The 21,608-nt window shown below is 51.3% G+C and overlaps 1 protein-coding gene across 11 annotated transcripts in view; it reads right to left on the bottom strand.

Moving 5' to 3' along the window:
• The window catches only part of LOC135918209 (hormone receptor 4-like), a 197,737-nt gene that overhangs the window by 27,840 nt on the left and 148,289 nt on the right, over window positions 1-21,608 (bottom strand). The window contains exons 1-2 of one of the 11 annotated variants that reach the window (XM_065451898.2): window positions 19,505-19,591; window positions 19,239-19,413 (exon numbers count right to left, since the gene is read on the bottom strand). The exons of 8 other annotated variants lie outside the window; for them this stretch is intronic. In XM_065451898.2, the coding sequence (XP_065307970.2) occupies window positions 19,239-19,413; window positions 19,505-19,567 (238 nt within the window). In that variant the 5' untranslated portion in view covers window positions 19,568-19,591. Of the gene's footprint in view, window positions 1-17,682; window positions 17,883-18,654; window positions 18,950-19,238; window positions 19,414-19,504; window positions 19,592-21,608 lie in introns of those variants that run through there. 2 more of the 11 variants (XM_065451896.2, XM_065451895.2) reach the window with 2 other exon arrangements.

Genomic DNA, 21,608 nt, shown 5'->3' with positions numbered 1-21,608 from the left:
GAACTTCTAACTCGGGAAGTACGGTGATTCAAAGCGTGGTACATCCGTTACATTTTTTCTTCGGGAAAGAGGTTTCAAACCAATCCCATAGTCGACGCCTGTCTCCTCATGCGTACCCCAGCTCAGGCAATCAGAATTTCAGCAGCACACGAAATAGACATGTCCACTAGGTGTACACTTACAGAATACCCCCGGCTTGGCTTATAGCTGTGCTCCAACGGCAGAAAATGAGTGGTTCCTGGCTTGAGGCAGCTTCAAACATCGTGCCGGTGGGCCTAAGCAAAGCTAACTTATTTGTTCACATGTTGCCTTGCACGACGCCGGTATGTAACAAGACCATGGACAGACGAACTCTGCTCTGATGACCATGAGCTGAAGAGAGTTTTGCTGTCTCTGTCTCTCTCCTCCGTCCGTGTCTTGCACTCTCTAGGTTCGAACTGTTTTTCATTTCTGTAAGACCGTGTCAGTTTCTGATTGGCTACTTCATTCTTGTTATTTCGCGGCTCCGCTCGCTCTTGCCACATCAGGCAGTTCGTCGTCTTCTTTTGCTTCATTGGCCTGATCCATTCGTGCCATAAGTCGATGTCCGTCGTCTTCCTTTCCTTTTCTCCACCAGCTCACATGACACACAACCTTTGCGCACTTCACACATGGCAAGCAGGAACTAAACGGTTATTGAGGGCGAATCACTTCTTTTCTTGCATAAGATTAGCAATACATATAGAAAGGGTAAACATAGAATTCGTTAGTGGGAGGAACATGACCAGACAGAATTTCAAAGCGTTCGAAGCAAGAGGAGGTTAACGCTTCCACAGACGAAGGCTAACGATGAAGATCTCGTGCAATTCGCGATAAAACGCTAGCAAGTTGTTTTTTTTTAATTTCATCTTTTTTATGTGGGGCTGACAACTTTTATTACTCATCGTTTTATTCCACTTATGATCGGTTTCTTTCGTACGTTCATTTATATTTGTGTTATTATAGTACCACCCAGTTATGGCCCCAGAGTGCGTTTGGGCCAGTGTTGAAGAAATCGTCATTTCCCGCGGTGACCCAGTGGCTATGGCGTTGTGCTGCTGAGCTCGAGGTCAGGGGTTCGATTCCTGCCGCGGCGGCCGCGTTTCAGTGGGAGCGAAATGCAAAGAGGTTCGTGTGCTTAATATTAGGTGGACGTTCAAAAGCACTAGTTGGTAAAAATTAATCGGGAGTCCTCCGATACGCCGCGTCTTCTCATAATCAGATCGTAGTTTTGGCACGTAAAACCTCAGAATTCTGTTAAATAATTTAATGAAGGGATTATCATTTTTACTGCGTGCAGGATAGTGCAGATTAACGGGACACAAAAAAGAAAACAACTGCTGCTTGCTTTTTTTGTGTGTCTCTCTTACATATGTTCTATATAACAACCAAGCAAAAGCCCACGGAAATCTTAAGAGATTTCTACACTCAAATATTTCCTTTTGCGCAGGTATGAAAGATGCGCTGTCAAGCATGTATCTTGCAGGAATTGTTGCACAGTCTTGTAAGTACGCGGCTAAAGAACAAATCATCTACATTTCACACCGTGAACAGGATACTCAGATAAGCAAGGTCGGCATTTTGTAATTTTGCAGAGTAACGCAACACGTCTTATATGAAGGTACCTCGGCAGCCGCGTATAGTTGACTTGTGTAACTGGGGGACCGAATGAGCACAAATAGCGCACGGCTATCTTGAAAGGCTTCTAGCGGGAACAGTTGCATGCCTTGCTCCATAACACCAGCTGCCATTACGCAACAATTGTTGGGACGTTTCGTGGTGCAGGCTTCCTTACCGCCACTCCAGCCTTACAGATATGAATTCGCGGATAATGGCTGTAATAGCCACCATAACCCATGCGCTGCGGCGCATGTAGGGAATGATAAACCACCGTCTGAACGTGTGTGCAACAGCAAAAAGTGGTCACATGGAGCACTTTCATATTAATGGCTTAAAGAATACGTATAGCGCAGAAAAGGCTCTGCGATGAAAGCCGAGTGATTTTTGGGCTGGAAAAACCGTCTGACACTTTCGCACGCTGCGCCAATGAAATTCAGGGCATCCTATAAGGCCGCAAACTACACTGCTTGGCTGGATCAGGCTTTGCCCGAAAATGATCGAAACATCACAACTCATCGCTCCCCCACACAACCACCCATTCTGGTTGTGACTCCCTTACTTTCGCATGCTATACACCGTGGTTTAGGTGCGCGACCTCGTCCTTTCTTGAAGAAGAAGTTTTCTTAGCTTCACACGGGTTTGGCGTATCTGGGATCTGCGTACCATTACTGTAACCATTTCCAGGGAAAAAACAATAATAACAATAATAAAAACAGCACTTGAGCGTCTCCAGCACTTTGTAACAAGGCGCAAATGGTACCAAGAGTAGGTTTCAATGAGTGAAGAAGGGAGAATTAGTCGGAGGGTAGGTAAAGTAAGAGCACGGGTGTTTTTAGCGCCAATATAGTCGAAAATTATCAATAGTGCACTATATCTCTGTAAAGAGTGCACCACCGTAGTATTAGAGTTGTTGAGGCAAAGCCGCCATACGGCTCACTTTTGGGAAATTGGGCAAGTTCACTTGGACTATGCAACGCTTGCACGTGGCATGGCGCCCGGAAGACGACTTCGCCGGTGCCGTGGAGAAGCGTAAGCTAGTCGCACGGTGAGTGAAAATTAACGGTACGTGTGTAATTCGCCCCAATACAATCGAAAATTAGCCGCATTGCACCATAGACAGCACAACCACCGGGATATGCCCACCTAGCCTCCTGATTAAAAAAAAAATTAAACCAAGTGTCGATGCTACAGAAAAGAAGGTGACGTTAGTGTGCGTGAAATATGATACCGATAAAGTACGAAATAACAGAGTAATCAAGATGACAAAGAGACAATCAAAAATAGACAGACGTAATCAACACTTAATCATAGAATCATTTGAACCAGCGTGCATGTCGACCTTGTCTTCCTTAGCGTCGACACTTCGTTGAGCCTTTCTTGTCATGCAATGGTACAGCGACGCGATACCAGCGCTGGTGGTATCGCATCAGCACTGGTATCGCATCATGTCAAGCCGACAAGCCCAGCGCAATGTGTCGTCAACAGTTGCGCAAGTCAGTTTGTCATCTGTATTGCTGCCTAGAGCCACTTTGGGGAATCAACGCTGCATGCAATCCGCGTGCGGGACAATGTTCCACTGTTTCTAGAATTCCCGCCGCCTTCGACAGGTTCGAATTTCCACGCAATGAGTGCAGTTTGATTTGCGGAATGGTTACTACGTGTGGCAGGTGCTCCGGCCAGCCGTACTGCGGTAATCACCTTCGGTCGGATGCTCTGTAGCAGGGCGTGAGCACGCTTGCCGACAAGGAGAAAGGAAAAGGCAAAAGCCGCGATCGCATGAATGTGATGCGCCAGCGTCGCATTCACGTAAACGCCCTAGGAAAAAAAAAAACTTCTACGCCAGTGGTCGTACCTCATGTCCCAGATTTCATGGTATTCTCGTAGATGCTGACCCAACGCAGTAAAAGTTCTCGAAACTTTCTATCTTAGGTCCTTGGTTCCGTGAGAGATTGCGACCTTCTTTAACAATAAACAATTAGCCACGTCCGAGCAGAAGCCGTCGAAATCCGTGACATCACGGCGAGCATGGTGCGGGAATGGTGTCGCCATCCGTCTTCGTTTCTGCGTCGCTTTTCTTGCTTTCCAAACATCTCCTCATGGTATGAGTGGATTTCTTTCTTTTATTCTTTTTTCCGGGGGGATAGAGTGGTGGGGAGGGAGGGGAGTGTACTGTAGCAGTGTAATTTGCTGATACAGTTCAAATTATTTTTCACGCATGCAACCGAGATGCTTGAGCGTTTAACACATACCATGATTAACACGTTAATCGTGATTAGCGTTTTTCTTTAGCTGATAAATTGGTCAACAGAGAATTAATAGGATCCAAATAAGACGAGCGTGCGCTCTTAATAAAGGGCGTGATTGTCTGAGGGCGGTTTCCGTGTTTAAGCAAGCCGCTTTCTATCACAACGAGATATCGAGCGTAATTCATAGATCGTTATTCGCCGACTGCACTCTTTCTGTCTCACTATCGCGTAGAAATGCACATCCCGAAGTCTAGTTTCACTTTAACGTTTCACAGGCTATACTATGATAAATGCCGAGAGTAAAGAGTAAAACGAGTAAATTAGTAACTGTAATGAAAGAGTTCGCTTATGTCATTCGGTTATTGTGTTGCACCGGGTTTTACGCTGAAAATCTGGTTACACAATGACCGCGGTCCAACGAGCGTCTTTCATATTTTCTTTTTCGTAAGTTTTCGTATTTTCCACAGTTCTCTCGTACCCATGTATCCGCCTATATAGTCTGTGAATGACCCAAGCGGGTAATCCGCTGTGGGCTACACGATCAGAATCGTATGCAATACGGCTATCTTTACTCAGAAATTTTTGCTCCTTACTGGGCGGAACGAAACTGCGAAATTTATCCTCCATAAAGCGCCGCTGAGTGAATACAACGATATTCATTTCAAAGCGCAAGTAGATGTTGTGTCAACTCGTGATGACGTATATACCACGCATACGATCGGTGTAAAGCTGCAACTTCGTCAGCTCGACGCGGAAAACTGGAACAATGCACGCGCGTATAACGGCTCGATTTTTAACATTGGCGGCAACACAAACGATAACCTTTGAGAAATGCTGATGCCGTCACGTTCCCCGCCAATAATTACACTAAGTGCATGCAAGTGAAATGTAAATTTTACGCAATATTACTTAACTTTTTACTGACCTAACAGAACCGTAGTCAATACTACAGATGCTGACACAGCTGCTCAATGACGTCTTGGCAAAATGCTCATAAATATCAGAGATGAAAAGAGAGAGAGAGAAAGGCAGGGATGTTATCCAATAGATATCAGACTTGCCGTACGAACGTCCACCTATTCTCTGTCTCTGTGCGTGTATGCACGCCTGTGCGCGCGTCGTGGCCGACGAAAAAACAAATAAACACGAATAGCATACTAAATATAAGTGTGAAGCAGCGTTTACCTGAACAACAAACGACGCCACTAGGAGGAGTTTGATTCAACAGAGTGCCCTTAGATTTCGGTTCCGTCATGGTCACTCATATGACTTACGCTACGTTCACTCGATAGTCTCTAAAGTTTCTTTTTCTTCTTCCTTTTATTCTCCTACTTTAAGGCACTCGCTCGCGCACGAGCAGCGTATACCCTGCTTTGTATTAGGTAATTGCAACTAATGAGTTGAACTAGCACTAACTGTCCCAAACTGACTTGGCTACAATTGTCCTGTTAAAAGCTAAACTGTCTCGATTACGGCGACATTTCGGGCTTCATGCAGCGGGGTTCCGTTTCGGAGTTAAGGACGCCGAATTTATGAGAAAGGGGTAAATTCTTGAAATCGTTCACCAGCTATAGTTGCTAAACAGATGCGCGTGGTTGCTGCAATCAGCGCGGAAGCGAGGACGGAGGGTGAACAAACTAGCAGTCGTTACTTTTTTTCTCCCGCTTCTCATCCGTAACTGTACACATGTAAAAGATAGCAGCCAAGCAAAGGCCAAGCGCTAAATTTGCAGCCTCTCGCAGTATAAGCCTCGAACGCCGCCGCCGCGAGCGCACACTTTGGCGGCCGTGCTTGCTCAAGGGGAGCAGGCGGCGCCAAAACAGTGCGTCAGACGTCACTGCTATTTTAATTGCGCCGTTCCTTTTTGCTAGGAGGGTCAGGGCTTCGGCGCCCCAACTTTGACCTAAATGTTTGCCACCGTCCGACAATGGCGGCGGCTCGGGCGCTATTTATAAGGCGCTTGGCGTTTCCCCGACGTATTCTTTTTTTCCGTTTCTCTCTCTCCGCAGGGTCACCCGAAAACGTCGCTTTATTTCGGTGCGCCACAACGTGTGGTCGTCAGGTGGCTAAGTACCGAATTTCGCTTTCCGATTCAGCAACGTGACGGTTTCTCCTTCGTAGCGGCGGACGCAAACCATTTTGCCGCCGCCAAAGGAGTTCAACGAGGAGGCAGTTCCGCGGGCCCTTCCGCGTGCGTGAACTGAGCAAGCAGCAAGTGAGGAGGGGGGGGGGGAGGTTGCACGGATAGCGCGCGGTGTTTCCTGCGGACACATGCCGAAGAGCGCCGAGAGCCATGAGGGGACAACACAGGGCAGCGCTTTTCTTCCGCCCAGGAGCAAAACAAGCGGTGACCCCGTTTCGCCAAGCGGTGGGATTTATTTTCGGACCCCTTCCAGGCCCATCGGTTGGCTTGTGCCGAGGGGAGGAAAAAACAGGGGAGGGAACGCTGTGTTTGTTTGCGCCGGTGACGCGCGCGCGTTCCGCCGCCGAAGTTCCCAGATCGGATCGCTGGCGTAAGGGGTGGCGGCGCGAGCTCTTTGGCTATTTTCGGAGGCCCCGTCGTGGCGAACCCTCCCGGCGCCCCACGGCCGGACAACGTCTGCGCTCTCCGCGCGCAGCCGCCGGCTTTTCCTAGCGCGGCGGCGGAACCGCTCCCGGTCGACGCTGTGACGGTGGGGAGCGCGCGGCGCAACGCTCCCCTTCCCTCCCTCTCGCTTTCCGGCCGCCGAGCGTGACGTCGCGGAGGGCGCGTCTCGCGGAAACTGGGCCACGCGGCGCCTTTCTCTCGCCGGGTTCAGTCACCCCTGCGCGGGAGCGGGTTATTTCCCGCTCTCGCTTCCGCGTCCGACTGCAGCGCCGCCGCCGCGCCGCCATCGACTCTCTTCCTGCGCGGCGCGCTGCCTGCCTGGGCTGCTCAAGGTCTGGGTTTCTTCGCCGCCGCTTGGTCGAGGCGGGACGCTTTATCAGAGCCGTCGCTCGCTCGGCCGCTGCCTCAAGGTCTTTCGCGGCACAGCCGATATCAATGAAGTTGGCAGCCCCTCTATGTGGCGGACGCTGGCGGGCGACACTCAATGAGACCCGAGGTCCTACACCGGGAGGAGTCTCTCAGTTGTGTCGAAATGTATATGTCACGTGATACAGCGTACGACGCACGCTTGTGACTACGGGGACGATCGCTGCGGTTCGCAAGCACAAGTGCTCGCCTGCGAGAACGCTGCTTTCGCAGATGAGAGTGTCCGACGTCTACAAATGTGCTATGGCCTGATATGAAGCTAGATGTATCCTGAGGTACATTTGGCTCTACGTAGCCTATGTTGGTTATATTGGGAGCAATCCATCGCAAAAACACAGCGTGCACGTGCTTGATGCAGATTTCGCTGGCTTGTTCATACAGCGAAATCGGTGAGAGAAGTCAGAACGTAAATGACAGGCATTACTTGCGATTGCGATCTGTATTGATCAAAAGTAGGTACGCCGTGTATGATGCAAAGGCTTTCTGTCTGCACACTTTTGAAAACTACTTGATAGAGAGTCCTAAATGAATACATTGAAATTTATTTCTTACGAAGAAATAAAGGTAATATCCGCAAAATCACTCAAGGTAACCTCGAGCTGGCTTTTTGCAATAGGTGAGAAACCTGGATCTTCCTTCTTGGTGTTTTGAATGTATTTTACTTTGTGTGCTCGTTCAAAAAAAGCCAAAAAGGTCTTTACACATTGAAGTAAATTATACCTGCCGTCTGCCCAAGTAACAAGAAGGAAAATCGGTGTGTGCTCAACGTTGACATACATACATACATACATACATACATACATACATACATACATACATACATACATACATACATACATACATACATACATACATACATAAATGCCAACGCCCCTGGAAAGGATGCTGCTCCACTGAAAGACTAGTACTGCGGCAGAACTAATACCGTAACGCCGAGAGCGGAATTACAGGAGACAATGACACACTTTTTCGGGCGCCAGAATAAAGAATGGGCGTGGCTACAGGCTGAGCGGGGACAGTACGTAGCAGGTTTGAATACAAGCAGGGGCCATTGCAGCGCCAATGAATTGTGTAGTTGTGCGCTACGCAGTAAGACCAATAGAAGAAATAGATTTTTGAGCCAGAGCGGAAGCTTTCTATCTCAACCAGATTTCATTTGATACTGGTGAAGTGTGAGAAGACAACATTAAGGTCACGTCTGAACTCAAGAACCGCTTATATTTACGTGTAGGCAATGCATCGTACCGAAACATTTACAGGCAAGGCTTAGACAGAAAAGCATTTCGCAAAATTCAAACACTCCCTCTAAATTCTTCAGTCGTTTGGTGAGCTGGAGAACGTGCCATTGTAACCTTGCTTGTTCTCTAAAATAAAGAAAAATACTGAACCACGTACGCACGTACTCGCGGTCCTAAAGAATCTAGAGTCCAGTATATTGAGACCTCAGCTGAGTCATAGCTCCTGACGGAACAAAATGGTAAGACTAGTTTTCAGTTGACTGAAGTTCGCGTTCTCGGAATTCTGCCTTCGCGTTCTCTGCCTTCGAGAATCGCTGCGGTCGCTTGTGTCATGTCGGAAAGACGTAGCCACGTGGTCGATGTAAGTTTACTCTAAGCTACGAGTGCAGCTACTATAGAATCAGAGCGCGCGATCGACCCTCTCGCCATTGACACGCAGTTTTTGGTCGAGAAGACCATGAACAAGGATGGTGCTGTAAGCTAGACATGGCTCCCTTCCCGTAATGTGGCAACATTTTGACGCGGGCTTAAAGGGCCACTAAACCATCCCGAGGGTGAAAGTTAGTTGTGGTCTTGCAGTTGTGCAAGAAACACGTAGCCGCGATAATTTTTCGAAATGGTGCCGTAATACCGGAGTTACACGCGTTTGATGATCGAAACGCGGCCCTCGCTCGTTTCGCACTTTCCTTCGCTAGGCTCCGTTCGTCGGCTAGTCCCTCCTCCTCGGCGAGTGCTCCTCCGAATGCCACGTTACGTACGTCATCACCAACACGCTTTTCAAAACGCTGTCTACTTCCGGTTACCGCGCTTCTCGGCTAGCCGCTGTTGCTACCGTGCCGGCCCGTGTTCTTGCGAAGCGTGCCGCTATGTACCCTGTGTTGCGCGCACGTCTAGAAAGGCTCGCCAGTCGGCGCTTTTGTAGCCAAGCATCACGCACGGATGCCTTCTAGCCATCGCAAATCACTGTCGGACTCTGTTCGCGCAACTAATCAGATCACTAAGCCCGATGGTGTTGTAACACAAGCGATTTGGCAGTTGCGTTGCGGGCCGTACTTACCGATTCGCGCAAGTGCGCACTAGCGAGCAACACGACGAGGAAGAGCAGGGAGCGCATGTACCTGCCTGCAGACTAACCGAAAGTCGTAGGTTCTTGTTCGGCCAATCGACAGCGTCTGCCCCTGGCGACATCATCAGATGCACCCTGGTGACGTCACGACGAGTGCTGGGGATACCGGAAAGGCCCGGAGAGGAGCACGGGATTGATTTTTTTATTTTATTTTGTGGCGCGCCCGCAGCCGCGCTTAGCATCGTTGACCGTGACGGCAATGTGAACTCGGTGCACTGTTTGCTTGAAATGTTTAAAAATATCGGAGGTGGTTTAGGGGCTCTTTAAGAGTGCAGGCAGACCCAGGACACAGCGAGGGAGGCGGCGCCGCATCACCGCCGGCTTCGATGCCGAAGCGACCGAGTTTTGACCGCGAGTGGCGCCGCAACCTGTCACCGGCGTGAGCCATCCCTGTGACGGCCTCAGGTCCGTCGACCTACATTGGCGCAGCATGGGTATCTCTTTCGGTGTCGCATCTGCGCTCGCTGCTCGAGTGGTTGCGCCCAACCAGTCGGCCGCTAGGCAACAAAGTACGCCCGGCAGCCGACGCACCCTTCGTGCGGGCTCTTCACTAAATTTAGCGAACCGCCCTCCTGTGCACGCACCTGCAGCAGCATGTCTTCCTTTCACTCCCTGTCCCCTATAGCGAGCGTGCGCACCTGCCGCCATGAGCGCTGGCGACTCGGTGCCGCTCAGGGGATGAACGCCTCCAACGAGCACAGTAGGGCGACTACAACGCATCTCCAGACGCACCGTGCGTGCGGACGCAGGTCACATTTCGCGGAACACGCCACTCGGCACTGTAGCATCCTGTTTCCCGTCGCACGTGTGGGCCAGCGCCCTGTATACCGACCTGGTCACTTCTCCGGTTTCATTGTCTACTTGAGAAGGGCGATGTTACCGTTTTCGAATTAGATGGCGCGGCCCCCTGACCAAGGCGTGTTTTTCGATACTCAGGGATGGTGTAAACAGAAGCTGTATTTACGTAAGAAGCTTTTTTGTGGGGTCATTTACGTAAGCAGGAAAATGCCACTCAAGCGTATTGGGTGGCAGCTCAGTTTGGGAAAGAAAAATAAGAGCGCCCAAGAAGAAACAGGCAAAGCGGAGGAACTGAAGGCGGAGGAGCGATTTTCATAATCTCCTCGCGGCGTCAGCACGCACTAGTTTTTATCGGCGACGACGGCGGAGATTCCGAGCAGCCTGGCGCCGCATTATTGCCGTTTCCTTCCCGCGCCTCCGTGGAGCGGCGGCCGCTGCTCGCGCCGAACGTCCAGGGCCGCCGGCGTGTTTTCGTTCGACTAGCGTGGAGGTCATTGTCCTCCTGAGAGAGAACCACCGCCGCTGCGCCGGCTGCGATACCAAAAGTAGGCCGCCCGCTTTTCTTTCTTTCTTCTTGCTCTTCCCTCCTCCATCAAAGGCTTCCCCTCGCTCTCTGTTTTCACTTTTGTCGGTGGCAGATCAGTTGCCAGGGGCGACAGGCTCCGCCCCGAACACTCGTCGCGCTCTCCCTCGGGCTACGCCTCTCTCACTCTTCCGCTCTGTGCCCGCTCGTTTCAGTGCGGGAGTTCAATAACCTTGCGAGCGTGTCAGTGTCGGAGGAAGCGTGGCGCCCCCCCCCCCCCCCTCGCAACGGCGGCTGCTGCCGCGAGACCGACACATTTCCGCGGCCCGTCGCCCACGGCCGCGCAAGCACGTTTTACCTCGCGTTTGCCCGCCGAGAATTTTATTTTCATTCGGAGGAACAGAGAGTGGGCCCATTTCTCCTTGCGAAATCAGCCGGGAAGACGACAGAGGAAATGCCTGCCTACACGCCGCATTCCCAGTGTCATGCGCGGACAAGAGCGCACATGGCACTCCGGGTTGCCAGTCGGGGCCCACCTGTGGCGCAGCTACGGGACCTGCGTAATCTAGAGGACTGGCAAGGTGACTCATAACGCGCTTTTTGAGTACCTGTTGTCAGGCGAAACAAAGGATGACGACGCCTCCGATTTCTTGGGTATTCCAGATCTAGTAGTCGTAGCATAATGACGACAAATTTTCACAAAACTTCTGTGTGATGCTGCCAACGGCCGCGGTATTTAACGTTTGTGCGAAAAGTGAGCTGAATGCTCTCAAAGTATATATATATATATATATATATATATATATATATATATATATATATATATATATATATATATATATATATATATATATATATATATATATAGTAGAAATTTGACGGCGACATTCTGTAATTCTTCCTGTACCTCTATGAGGATGCTTGGTGAAGCACACATACAGCCTGCATAGACATCACTCTTGAGTATGAAAAGGGAGGGCTAGCGTCACTAACCAAGTTGAATGAACCAAAGCCTATTACCGCAAAAGAAGTATGACTCCTCTTAAAGGAAAGCGCTCATCACTTCAAAACATGCAATTTAAGTGTACTTTTTTATTGGTAGAACATACTACGTTTGCGTTTCTTATGCTTCTTGCAGCCTTTACTATGAACTGACTCTCGAATTCGCGGAATCATAGTAATTATGATTAAGACAATAATGTATCTCATCCCCAAACTTCACCGAAGCTTGAAATTGCATATGATAGTGTGGCGTAGTATGAAACACGTTCTCCAAACAATTGCTCAGCGTGATATTAATTGAGGCCAGATAATACAGTATGCGCGTCCCGAGAAATCAGGGAGCATTATGCAGCCCGTGATGCGATAACAATTATCTTACACCACCACTTAGGTTGTAAACTAGAACATCCAGCCTCACAGAATGATGACGTCTATTCAAATTGCAGCGCCAACCCCGCCCCTCCATCCACGTGATGTTGTGTGCGTGTGTTACGGAATGCGTTCATCGCTCAGGTGCTGCGACAGCACGTAGAATCCATTCCCGAGTGTCGTGGCGTTGCGCGCCTCCTCCGTTTTGCCTAGTCCGGGCATTCCGGGGGCGCTCTCGCTCGCTCACTCTCAACCAAAGCCGCATGTTTTCTGTTCTCTCGCCTTTTCATTGGACAATCGTTCGATTCGCCCGCTTTCTCGCCTAGGGCGCAGCAAGCAAGCAGCACTAGGCCGCGCGATGGGGCTTCCGAGAAATTATGAAAAAGAAGAAGCTTTCGCAAGCGGAAGAAATACCGCGCGCGAGGCGAGAAAGGTAAAGAGGGAGAGAGAAAAGTAGGGAGGAGCAGCTTTAGCTGCGAGGAGGGGAAAAGTCCCGTTACGTCACGTGACCCTGCGCCTTGACGCAGCGCCGCGGCGCGGCAGGAACCGGCGGCGGCAGTGACGCGCGCGCGCGCGCGCTCGAGGACACCGGCTGCGCAGGGGGCAATGAACCGCCGCGCGAAACTGGGGCACGGCGTGCGTAGCCTCGTCCTCCTCCTCGGCGCAACAAACGCTCTTTCTCCTCCGGCGCGCGCGCGTGTGTGTGTGTGCGTGCGCGCGCGGCGCTTTTACCGCTTCTTCTCCGGCTCGTTCGTTCTCTCGCTCGCGGTCGCTGCGCGAGGAGGCGGCGAGGGCCACAGTCCAAGGACGCTATCTTTCACGACGGCGGCGGCCGCGGCGGCACGGGGGCAACTGCTATCATCCTTGCTGCTTTTCAACCACCCTCCACCCTGATTCACTCCTTCCTTTTCGCATTTTTTAGCGAGAACCAAACACGCACAGTGTTGCTTGCCTCAAAGCGAGAGAATGGCGCGATGCCATTCACACCTTTAAGTCAGCCGCTACAACCGACATGCGCAACAAAAATTAACCTGACTCCTCATGAAGGCACGCGGCTATATATGCACAAGCGGGGATAACGTATGCACTACGTCGTTTCCAACAAAGAATGACGGCTTCGAAAATAAGTGCCATAATAAATCGGCATCTTGAAAGTTAATAAATTAATCCGATTCTTATTGTAAAAGTACAACAAACCACATATAATGCAGCTGGGAAAAAGGAGGGGGGGGGAGGTTGGAGGGGTGATGGTCTCAGGTGGTCTACGTTTTATCTGAAAACAAATGCTATTCTAGGAAAGAGTTGCCCCTATAACTGTGAATGTTTACTTGGAGAAAATTGCGAAGCACAAAGCAGAGACTCCGAGAAAGGTCATTTCAGCGAGATAAGATGTTATACGGTTGCTTAGGTTATTGCTGTTGAACGCCTTAAAATCCAGCGTGTGTATTACCAAGCCGCAATCAAGAATCATGTAGTTCATGTGTGGCGTGTTCCATGGACGACCGTCTTCCATGATCCAAATCGGAAGATTTGAGACGAAAATACAATTTTTGCTTGGCAATATTCGTAGCAATGGCGGAGGTGCGAATTTGTGTGACAATCGGCAATAAGTCTAACTTTTGCTACTCTTTAGAATTATTTTAACCCCCATATTGTAACAGCGAAATGTAGGTCAGTCAATGCTCAAGCCATATTCACTAAGCAGGAATCACCAGATTAACTATAGCACCAGTTTGAAGATATCCGTCATCAAACTTCGTGCTGAAAGTCATATGGGCTTTGTAGATTTGCAGGGAAAGCCTTTTTGACGCAATGCGTAACAACTCTATGCAGAATACCTATGTATTTCGCGACATATTTTGCGGACGAACAGCTAACAACTTAGTTCTCATGGTGCCGATTAAGTGAATATGCATTGAGCACTGACTGACTTCGAAACAATAGCAACATGCGTCCTATAAGGTAGTGAGTTAAAGTTAATGAAAATTAATAATTAATTAACTATATTCTTAATTATTATCGAGCAAATGCTGATGTTCACCGCTGCTGTGCATTTTTGCCAGCAATCATTTTGTGTCGGATAATTTATTTATATTGACTGGAGGTAGTCGTGGCTGAAACGTGTGATACGACGCGCTGTTTCATTCGCTAACATGGGAATGACGAAAGAAACCGTCCACCATAATGCTTATACTTCTGCATCTCAGGAGAATCATTCTCAATTCGACGTGTGCCGCTTACGCAAGCTGAAAGGGAGTGTTTTCGCGCGGGTGTTGACCTCGACACGATGCGGTTAGGTACGTGGCAGAACAGCTTGCGCACTATGATACTCGGTGCTAGCGGGCCGAGTCAGAAGTCGCACCAGCACGACTCGACTTCAATTAAGTAGGAACTTGGACCGGTTGGAGTAGCAGCATAGTTCAGCGCAATGCGTGCGTCATATTCCTGGTGCTTCGAAAACTCTGAACCTTGGTCGATCGCCTTCTTTTTACGTGCGGCTTTGCCCCGAGGGCCATCGGGCGATTCGACCCTCTTCGTCCCGCTTGCGCGCGAACCTGGGCCGGTGTGCTCGAAGTGTTGATTCGACCCGATTCCTCGGACTCGAGCACCGTCGGCGCGCATCGGGAGACGCAGTGCCGCCGTCGTGGCGCATCGGAAGGCCGGGCGGCGAAAGTGGCGAAGGCCAGCCACCGTGACTCGCTCTCCTGGCGGCGCCTATTTGCATGGCCAATCTCGAGGCGACCAAAGAGGGTCACGGCTAGGCGTTGTTGTTCGCTGCAGCGCAAACAGGTTTCGGCGACGCGAGAGCGCCGCCGCTGCACAATGGCGGACCTCGGTTCGTGGCAGCACGTGATTGATTGATGGCCGCGCGCACTGCCCAGCGCGGCCTTCGGGACCGCCAGGGTTTTCCTCGCGAGCGACAATTTTCGGCCCGCCTCACGCGCCCAAATCACGCGTCGGCACGCCTGGAACGCTCGAGCGAACAACTCCGGTCTTGGATCGCTTTGTTGCGTCTTTTGCTGCGCTTTTTTTGTACGCTGTCGGTCACAGCAGCCGCTACGCACCCATCTTCTGGGCAGGAGACACAGCGACAGCCAAGTGTTGTGCCGCTAAGGAAAAAACTACAGAGCGCTATGAGCTCCGAACCAGCGCTAAAATGCGCATGCTTGAAGCTTGCGCCTGGGAAAGAAAGGTACTGCGCGTTGACCTCGCGTACCGTCAGCGTCAATAGAAGTTGACGGAATGGTTAGGCGGGAACCGAGAATCGAAATCCTCAATTTGGTTAAGTCATACTGGGCTGCCTGCGACGCAACGGTTGACATGAGCCACTTGCTTCCTATCGCCAATCGTCGTCGAATATCTCGCAATTCCCTGGAGGTGGTATCGCGTCTCTTTACCTTGTGGAAACAATGCACAAAGCTAGCAACAAGTGTCGAACAAGAAGTGGTTAGGTTTGCCGCACTCTAAATAAGCAAATCCTCAACCCAAATGGATCTGTGACGCTACCACAATAAAAGCGTACAGAAGTCGGCGTTAGTTTAAGTTCTTGCGTTTAGGAAGTCGCCGACGGACGGTCAGAAATAAAATTATTGCACTTATTGCCCCACCATCGCCTTCACTCGCAAAGTTTGGAGCGAAGACGACTTTTCGCCTTCGCCCCAAACTAGCATGCCAGGCTGTATACTTTGCACGGATTCTTTTTTAGCTCTGAAACTGGACAAATCGAAGTGTTCTTTTTGACGAGCCTGACTGGTCGCTGGGGCATCGCGTACGAGGCTTGGCTGATGGCATAAATGCAGCGCCCTGCAGCCTTTTCTTCCATCCTGCGACGCGGACATGGCGGCCGTCCACGCGCGACGACCGTGCGAGGGTGTCGTTGGCCGTCTGCGGCACAACACGCGACATCCCGTACTGCTTTCTCGCCCCGGTCACGCGCATTCTCCAAGCGCCGGCGTGACGTCGTCAAAGCCCTCGGGGACGCGATTAATGGAGAGAGGGGGAACACTATTTTTCTTTTTTCCTCGCGAAAGTTGCGCTCCGCCCAGAGAGGAACGTCGCAACGTAGCAGCTCTCTCGCGGCGGCTTCTCCGCGCGAGACCCCAATAAGGAGGGAAAAACTCTCCAGGTGAGCGCGCTCACGTGCGACAGCGGCTTCCGAGAGGAAGCGAGAGAGCATAACGGCACGCCGTTACTCGGCGGCGAGGAGGCCGCCGGGCAACCGAAAGGAAAGCGCGGCGGGGGGAAGGGCGCCCATCTTGCGGTTTACTAGGTTACCGAGGCTCTGGGCTGCCTGGCCGCCCCGCTGACTGGTTGCAGGGCGGAAACTGGTTTCGCCGGGGGAAAGAAGAGCCGCTGCCTTTTTCTCCTCGCCCACGTGAGGCTGCTTGCCGCTGCCGCGCCGCGTTTTTTCCTCTTGCCAGGCCGCTGATGCAAACCTAAAGTTATGAACAGCCGCAGCGTTGCTAGGCGCACATTAATGCTGTCCTGTGACATGGGCGAAGTGCTACGTATGAATAACCCCCCCCCCCCCCCTTCCGTCTCTGGTATTTGTAGTAGAGTCCTGCAACCAAGTCGCGCGGATGAAAACAATGTCCAACTCCGTTCGATGTGTGCGAACCCATCCAGACTCGAGCTGAGAAGCGGTTAAGCTCGGGGGGGAAGTTCTCCTGTAACATAATCCCAAGCAGCGTTCGCGAACAGCTCAAGTTGCGTTTGTACTGCGCTATTAATCTCACTGACAGAGAGTTTGAACTGACGTTTATGTTTGCGTGTCAAAGCGATGTGTCCTCGCATGTTCTCAACTTGGATTTCATACACGGTGGTTCATCATTTATAATTTACACAACATCTCTGCATCCAGGAGATATTAATTCTAAACCGAGGAACGCGCGTTTTCCTCATTGTTGTCTCTTTTGATGGGGGTTTTAGGTCCGGCTAGGGTGCCTCGATGCGGTCTCTCTTCCCCCGGAGAGGAAGCGCATTAAGGCACCCTAAGTCCAACCCAAATGTAGCGCCCCCTTTTGCGCATATATCTACATTTACCAATATCTCACCAATATCTACATTATTCATTCGCACCAGTTGCGTATCTTCGGCGTAAGGGCGGTACGCCGCTTCGAAAAATGAAGAGGGTAGTCGCGGCGTGAACATGTCTTCAAAAGAGGTCACTGAACGTCGCGGGAAATTCCCCCATCTACACGTGTTGCAGCTTTATAAGTTGCCCGATAGCATGGCGCTGTTTGGCGAAAAACAAACACACTTGTCAAGGCATGAAACGAAATGATTTGAAGGTACTCTTGGAAAAAAGTGTTACACCTCCACCCATATATGTTATCTCCTAATCATTGGCACAATGCGTCGCCAGGGCCATCGACGTTAATGCCTCTTACGAACAGAGTCAAGTTCAGTCATTTCAGCAACTGCCGAACACAAGTGGTTCTGCTTATCTAGAATACCCTAATCGCTTCTGCTGCGTTCGTTCGAAGGAATTGAGAGCAACGTTGTTTTGATTGTAGCCCGAATGGGATTGGGCGCAGATCTGCACCGATTGGCTCAGGCAAATGAAATCCAGTGCGCCTCATCCAGCACTAACTGCTTACACGCGCCAAGACGGCGCAAACACGTCACAGAAGACGCACTGAGAGGCGGCGCTCGCAGGGGGGTGACCGGCCGTGCACGCGACGCAAACCAGCCAAGCGCAGGGGGCAGAAGGAAATGGGCAAACTCACCCGTCTGTCACGTGTCCGCTTCCTCAGTTGTAAAATAATAAGTTAATGGGGAATGAAAGCGGTAACTGAGCCGTCGACGAAGGAAAGGAGTGCAAAGTTGTGGCGGCGGCAGCAAAGCATAGCCACGTGACGCATGTGTCGCACCGTCGCGTGGCCGTTCCTCCTCACAGTTAACGACGGAGCGCCACACACACACACACACGCAGGAAGGGCAGCGCGGCCTTTCGCAAGACGCCGCCATCGGAGAGGGAGAAAGTAAACGGCTCCGTCACCGCCCGCGCGCCAAACTCGTTCGCTTTGCGGAGACCTGCCCTTGCTCGCAGGCGCCTTCGGTTGGACGCCCCGGCTCGGTGCGAACGCCGGCCTATACCGCTACTTGCATGCAGACGAGTCCACGTGCTTCGAAGGCGCGCTGTGCTTGGCAGAACAATTCATGGGGGCTGCAAGCAGCTTCATTCGAGGATCTGTGGGGCTGTCGAGGACAACATCAAACTGCGCGACGCGATCACACACCCAACCAAGTCACTCGAACCACCGAACTCGAACCATGCAAGAAGACCGAAGTCTAGAAGTGCTTCCGCGCTGCTTGCACAGCACCGAAAGCTATAACTTTGCGAAGGGCCACTCGCACATGTATACACCGCCTGTTTAGCGGCGCTAACACGATCTCATAGAAGGGTGGCGTACGATTCCACGAGAGCAGTGTGCACTGGACAAAACCATAATCGCGACTATTCTTTCAGCGATAAAAGGCCATCGAACGCCCAACGGTTTGCATTCGGCGTCCACGATAATCACCGTAATATTTTCCTGCGGTTGCCAGCTTGTCTGTCAGTCACGTTATGGAGAGCGCAAGTTGAATCATCGTTTCTCGGTAATTTTGCAAGCACCCGAACTGATTATATAAAAGGTCAGTCAAATTTATCTTGGTGGGACGTGGGAGAACTCCGACCTGGACGCAGTGGTACTTACTTGCTGAGGTCAGGCGAAGCAGTCAGTACGTCCAAATCAGTGCTAAGCATTGCAGGGAGCTGAACGCTGAATGGCGGTGTTCGCACGCGGATAGCAGGCACTCTAGCTAAAGTAGTTCCTCTCACACGAGACGGGAAATGGCCGCTTAGCTCAATACTTTGCCCCGAATTTCACAGAACGCAGCATCTCGTAATAAGGCAAGAATTCTGTGACCATGATAAATCAGGAAAAAAATATTGACCTATAATTAAAAGCAGGCAACTGCCTACCTACCCTCACGATAACTGCTCAGGATTGAGCCCACACAAATATTTGCAGAAGAAAAAGCACGCGCGCACCGCACCACATAGGCCATGTGCTCAGACACGAGAGAAATGGTCGAGCCCTTCAACGGCCTGCGTACCACCGGGGCTAATTGCGCCTGAGCCACGATACCGAGCGCTTGGTCCGCTAACTGTATCGCGACGAGATAACAAAGCAGACACGTAATATCACACAAAAATCAGCGGTGCACCGAGCATTGACGCGCGCCAGCCAACGTCAAAACGCGCCGAAAAAGAGAGAACCGGCGAAACGGAACTCACGTTGCACGCGGAGCGGCAGTGCCGTGCTGGTGTCAGGCAGAGACGACGGGCGAGGAGCGGTGTGCGCGCGCGGCGTGGCGCGGGTAAGTCCCGGCGAGAGCCGCGGAGTTGCGACGCACCACGCAGGGGCCGAGTGGCGCCCGGAGCGCCGGAAGGTGGGCACACACCGCGGGCTCTGGGCGAGGAGAAGGAGCGCCGTGACCCGGAGACCGGGGTTAGCGACCCCTCCCGAACCCCGGTCGGGAAGGTCGCACCGTTCGACAGACCTGCCGCTGGCCTACTTCCAAGTTCACTGACAACGCAGAGGAGGGCGGCCCCAGCCGGCTCATGACCGACTTTCGCCCCCCCCTTCTCGCCCGTATCTCTCTTTCCGACTAGCGGGGAGCAACAGGGATCCCTTTATGCTGGCCCGCAGCGGCGCGTCTTCCTGCTTGATGTTTCCCACCCTCTCTTCTGGATCGGAACAATTCGGAGGGAACGGTGCCGGGGGAAAAGCTCCCGAGGCTCCTTGGGGGGAGGTTGCGTAACGGGAAGCTGCTGACGTCGAATGGAGGAGGCTCGCGGATAGGTGGTGCCAACACCAGACGGGCGCAACACAACGGGGGCCCCCGCTCTCTGGTGCGGCTCTTGAGGGTCAGGCCTTTGTACGCGCAACGAGTCGAACGCGGCCACATTTCTCCGCTTAATGCGCGTACGCGCTTCCTGTACAACTGGCGCCGTCCTGGTGACGTCACGCGGTGTGTCGTAACGGGCCAACGATGGGTGGAGGGCGTGCCTCCAGCTTATATCGATAGCCAGTTTCCGGCAACCGTTGTGTTTTGCGTATACCGTGGGAGGAACATCTTTTCTTCTCCGGTCCTTCCGTTGCACACGTTTGATCTTGGAGTTCGAGGCCAGGTCGGAGGGGCCCGTGGCGGGAAGCTCGTGACCTCCGGGGTCAAGCGCACCACCCAGCGGTTGTAGCCGCTTTGTTGCAGCCGCTACTTGTCCCTCACCGCGCTACTCGGCGGTCACGGGGTCGCCCTTTTAATCTGGCGTGCACACAGCCTTTTTTGCCCTCCCTCCCCAGGCAGCGTTCAGGGTCGGACCTTGATGCGTGGCTACGCGGGAACCAAAGTTCACGCACCCGTTATCGTTGAGCTCCCAACGCTTGTCAGTTTCGTCGACGTTTTCTCCCAGCATTCCACCGAATCATGACTGCTAGACATGAGATGCGCCAGTAAGACACATCGCTGTGAGCTTACACAAACTGACTCCATACATTTGCTTTTCCTTTCCCGAATATTGCAAAACCAAATGACCGAGCTCAATCATCGATCATGTTTATGTGTCTAATTTTCGCATTACAATATTCAAAATAGTAATGGTAATTAAAAAGCATGACGACTGTCTTAAATTAGCTCTAAGGCTTCATTGTAGAGCTTCTCCGGAATCTGTCGGGAGATTTCTCAAAGTCGTTTTCTCGCACTTCGCCACTGACCTGCGTCGTCGCAGTATAAAGTAAACCTCACAACGGTATAGCGTTGCAGCACCGTTGTGGAGATTTCTGTGTCATCAGCTTTGTCAACTGCGAACCATCAGACTCTGCCTTCCACCTATGGCGAATCTCGCACCTGACAGAATTATACATGCATCCGGCGGCCTGCCTTCTCGGCAGCGTGTACCGACGACGATCGCAGACCGCGCGGTAGCGACTGTTATAAGAACAGCGAATAAAATTATTATTATTATTATTATTATTATTATTATTATTATTATTATTATTATTATTATTATTAGTTCGCAACATAATGCAATTTAAAGAAAGCAAGGAGTTAGCTGGGACCTTCCGCCGAAAGGGGCGCAAAGCCTGACTACCGTTCGGGAAGGAGGGTATACCGACACACAGGAATTGAAGGGAAGGCAAGAAAAAAAAATGAAAGAAGATAAATGACAGATCACACCGACTAAAGTAAAACAATAAAAGAGTGCAGAGTACGGCAGTGCGTATGAAGAAAAAAAAAAAACCTGCAAGTGACGCTGTTAAAAGGAATACAACCAAATAGAAGAAATATGCTCGACAGGGGAACAGCGCGAAGAGACGGACAGAAAATAAGGTGAACACAGAGCCCTTCGTCTTTTCGCGCTGTTTCCCTGTCGAGTACGCACCGACTATAGCCCAAGCCACCACGGAGAAGAAATACAATGTCCGATGGTGTCGAAACTCGCAAACAAAGAAAAATGGGAAAACGCTACTTTCCCTACACACACGCTCGTGCTCTACGCGAGAATCGCGAAATTCCACGACGTGATAAGCCCGACGGAAAAAGATTCGCGTTATGTTCGGCGCGCCGCTGACTGCACCCACTGCGGCAACGCCGCGGTGGCATC

This window comes from Dermacentor albipictus, chromosome 1, assembly GCF_038994185.2.
Source record: "Dermacentor albipictus isolate Rhodes 1998 colony chromosome 1, USDA_Dalb.pri_finalv2, whole genome shotgun sequence".
Classification (NCBI taxonomy): Eukaryota; Metazoa; Arthropoda; class Arachnida; order Ixodida; family Ixodidae; genus Dermacentor; species Dermacentor albipictus.
This window is presented reverse-complemented; position numbering and strand designations above follow the sequence as displayed.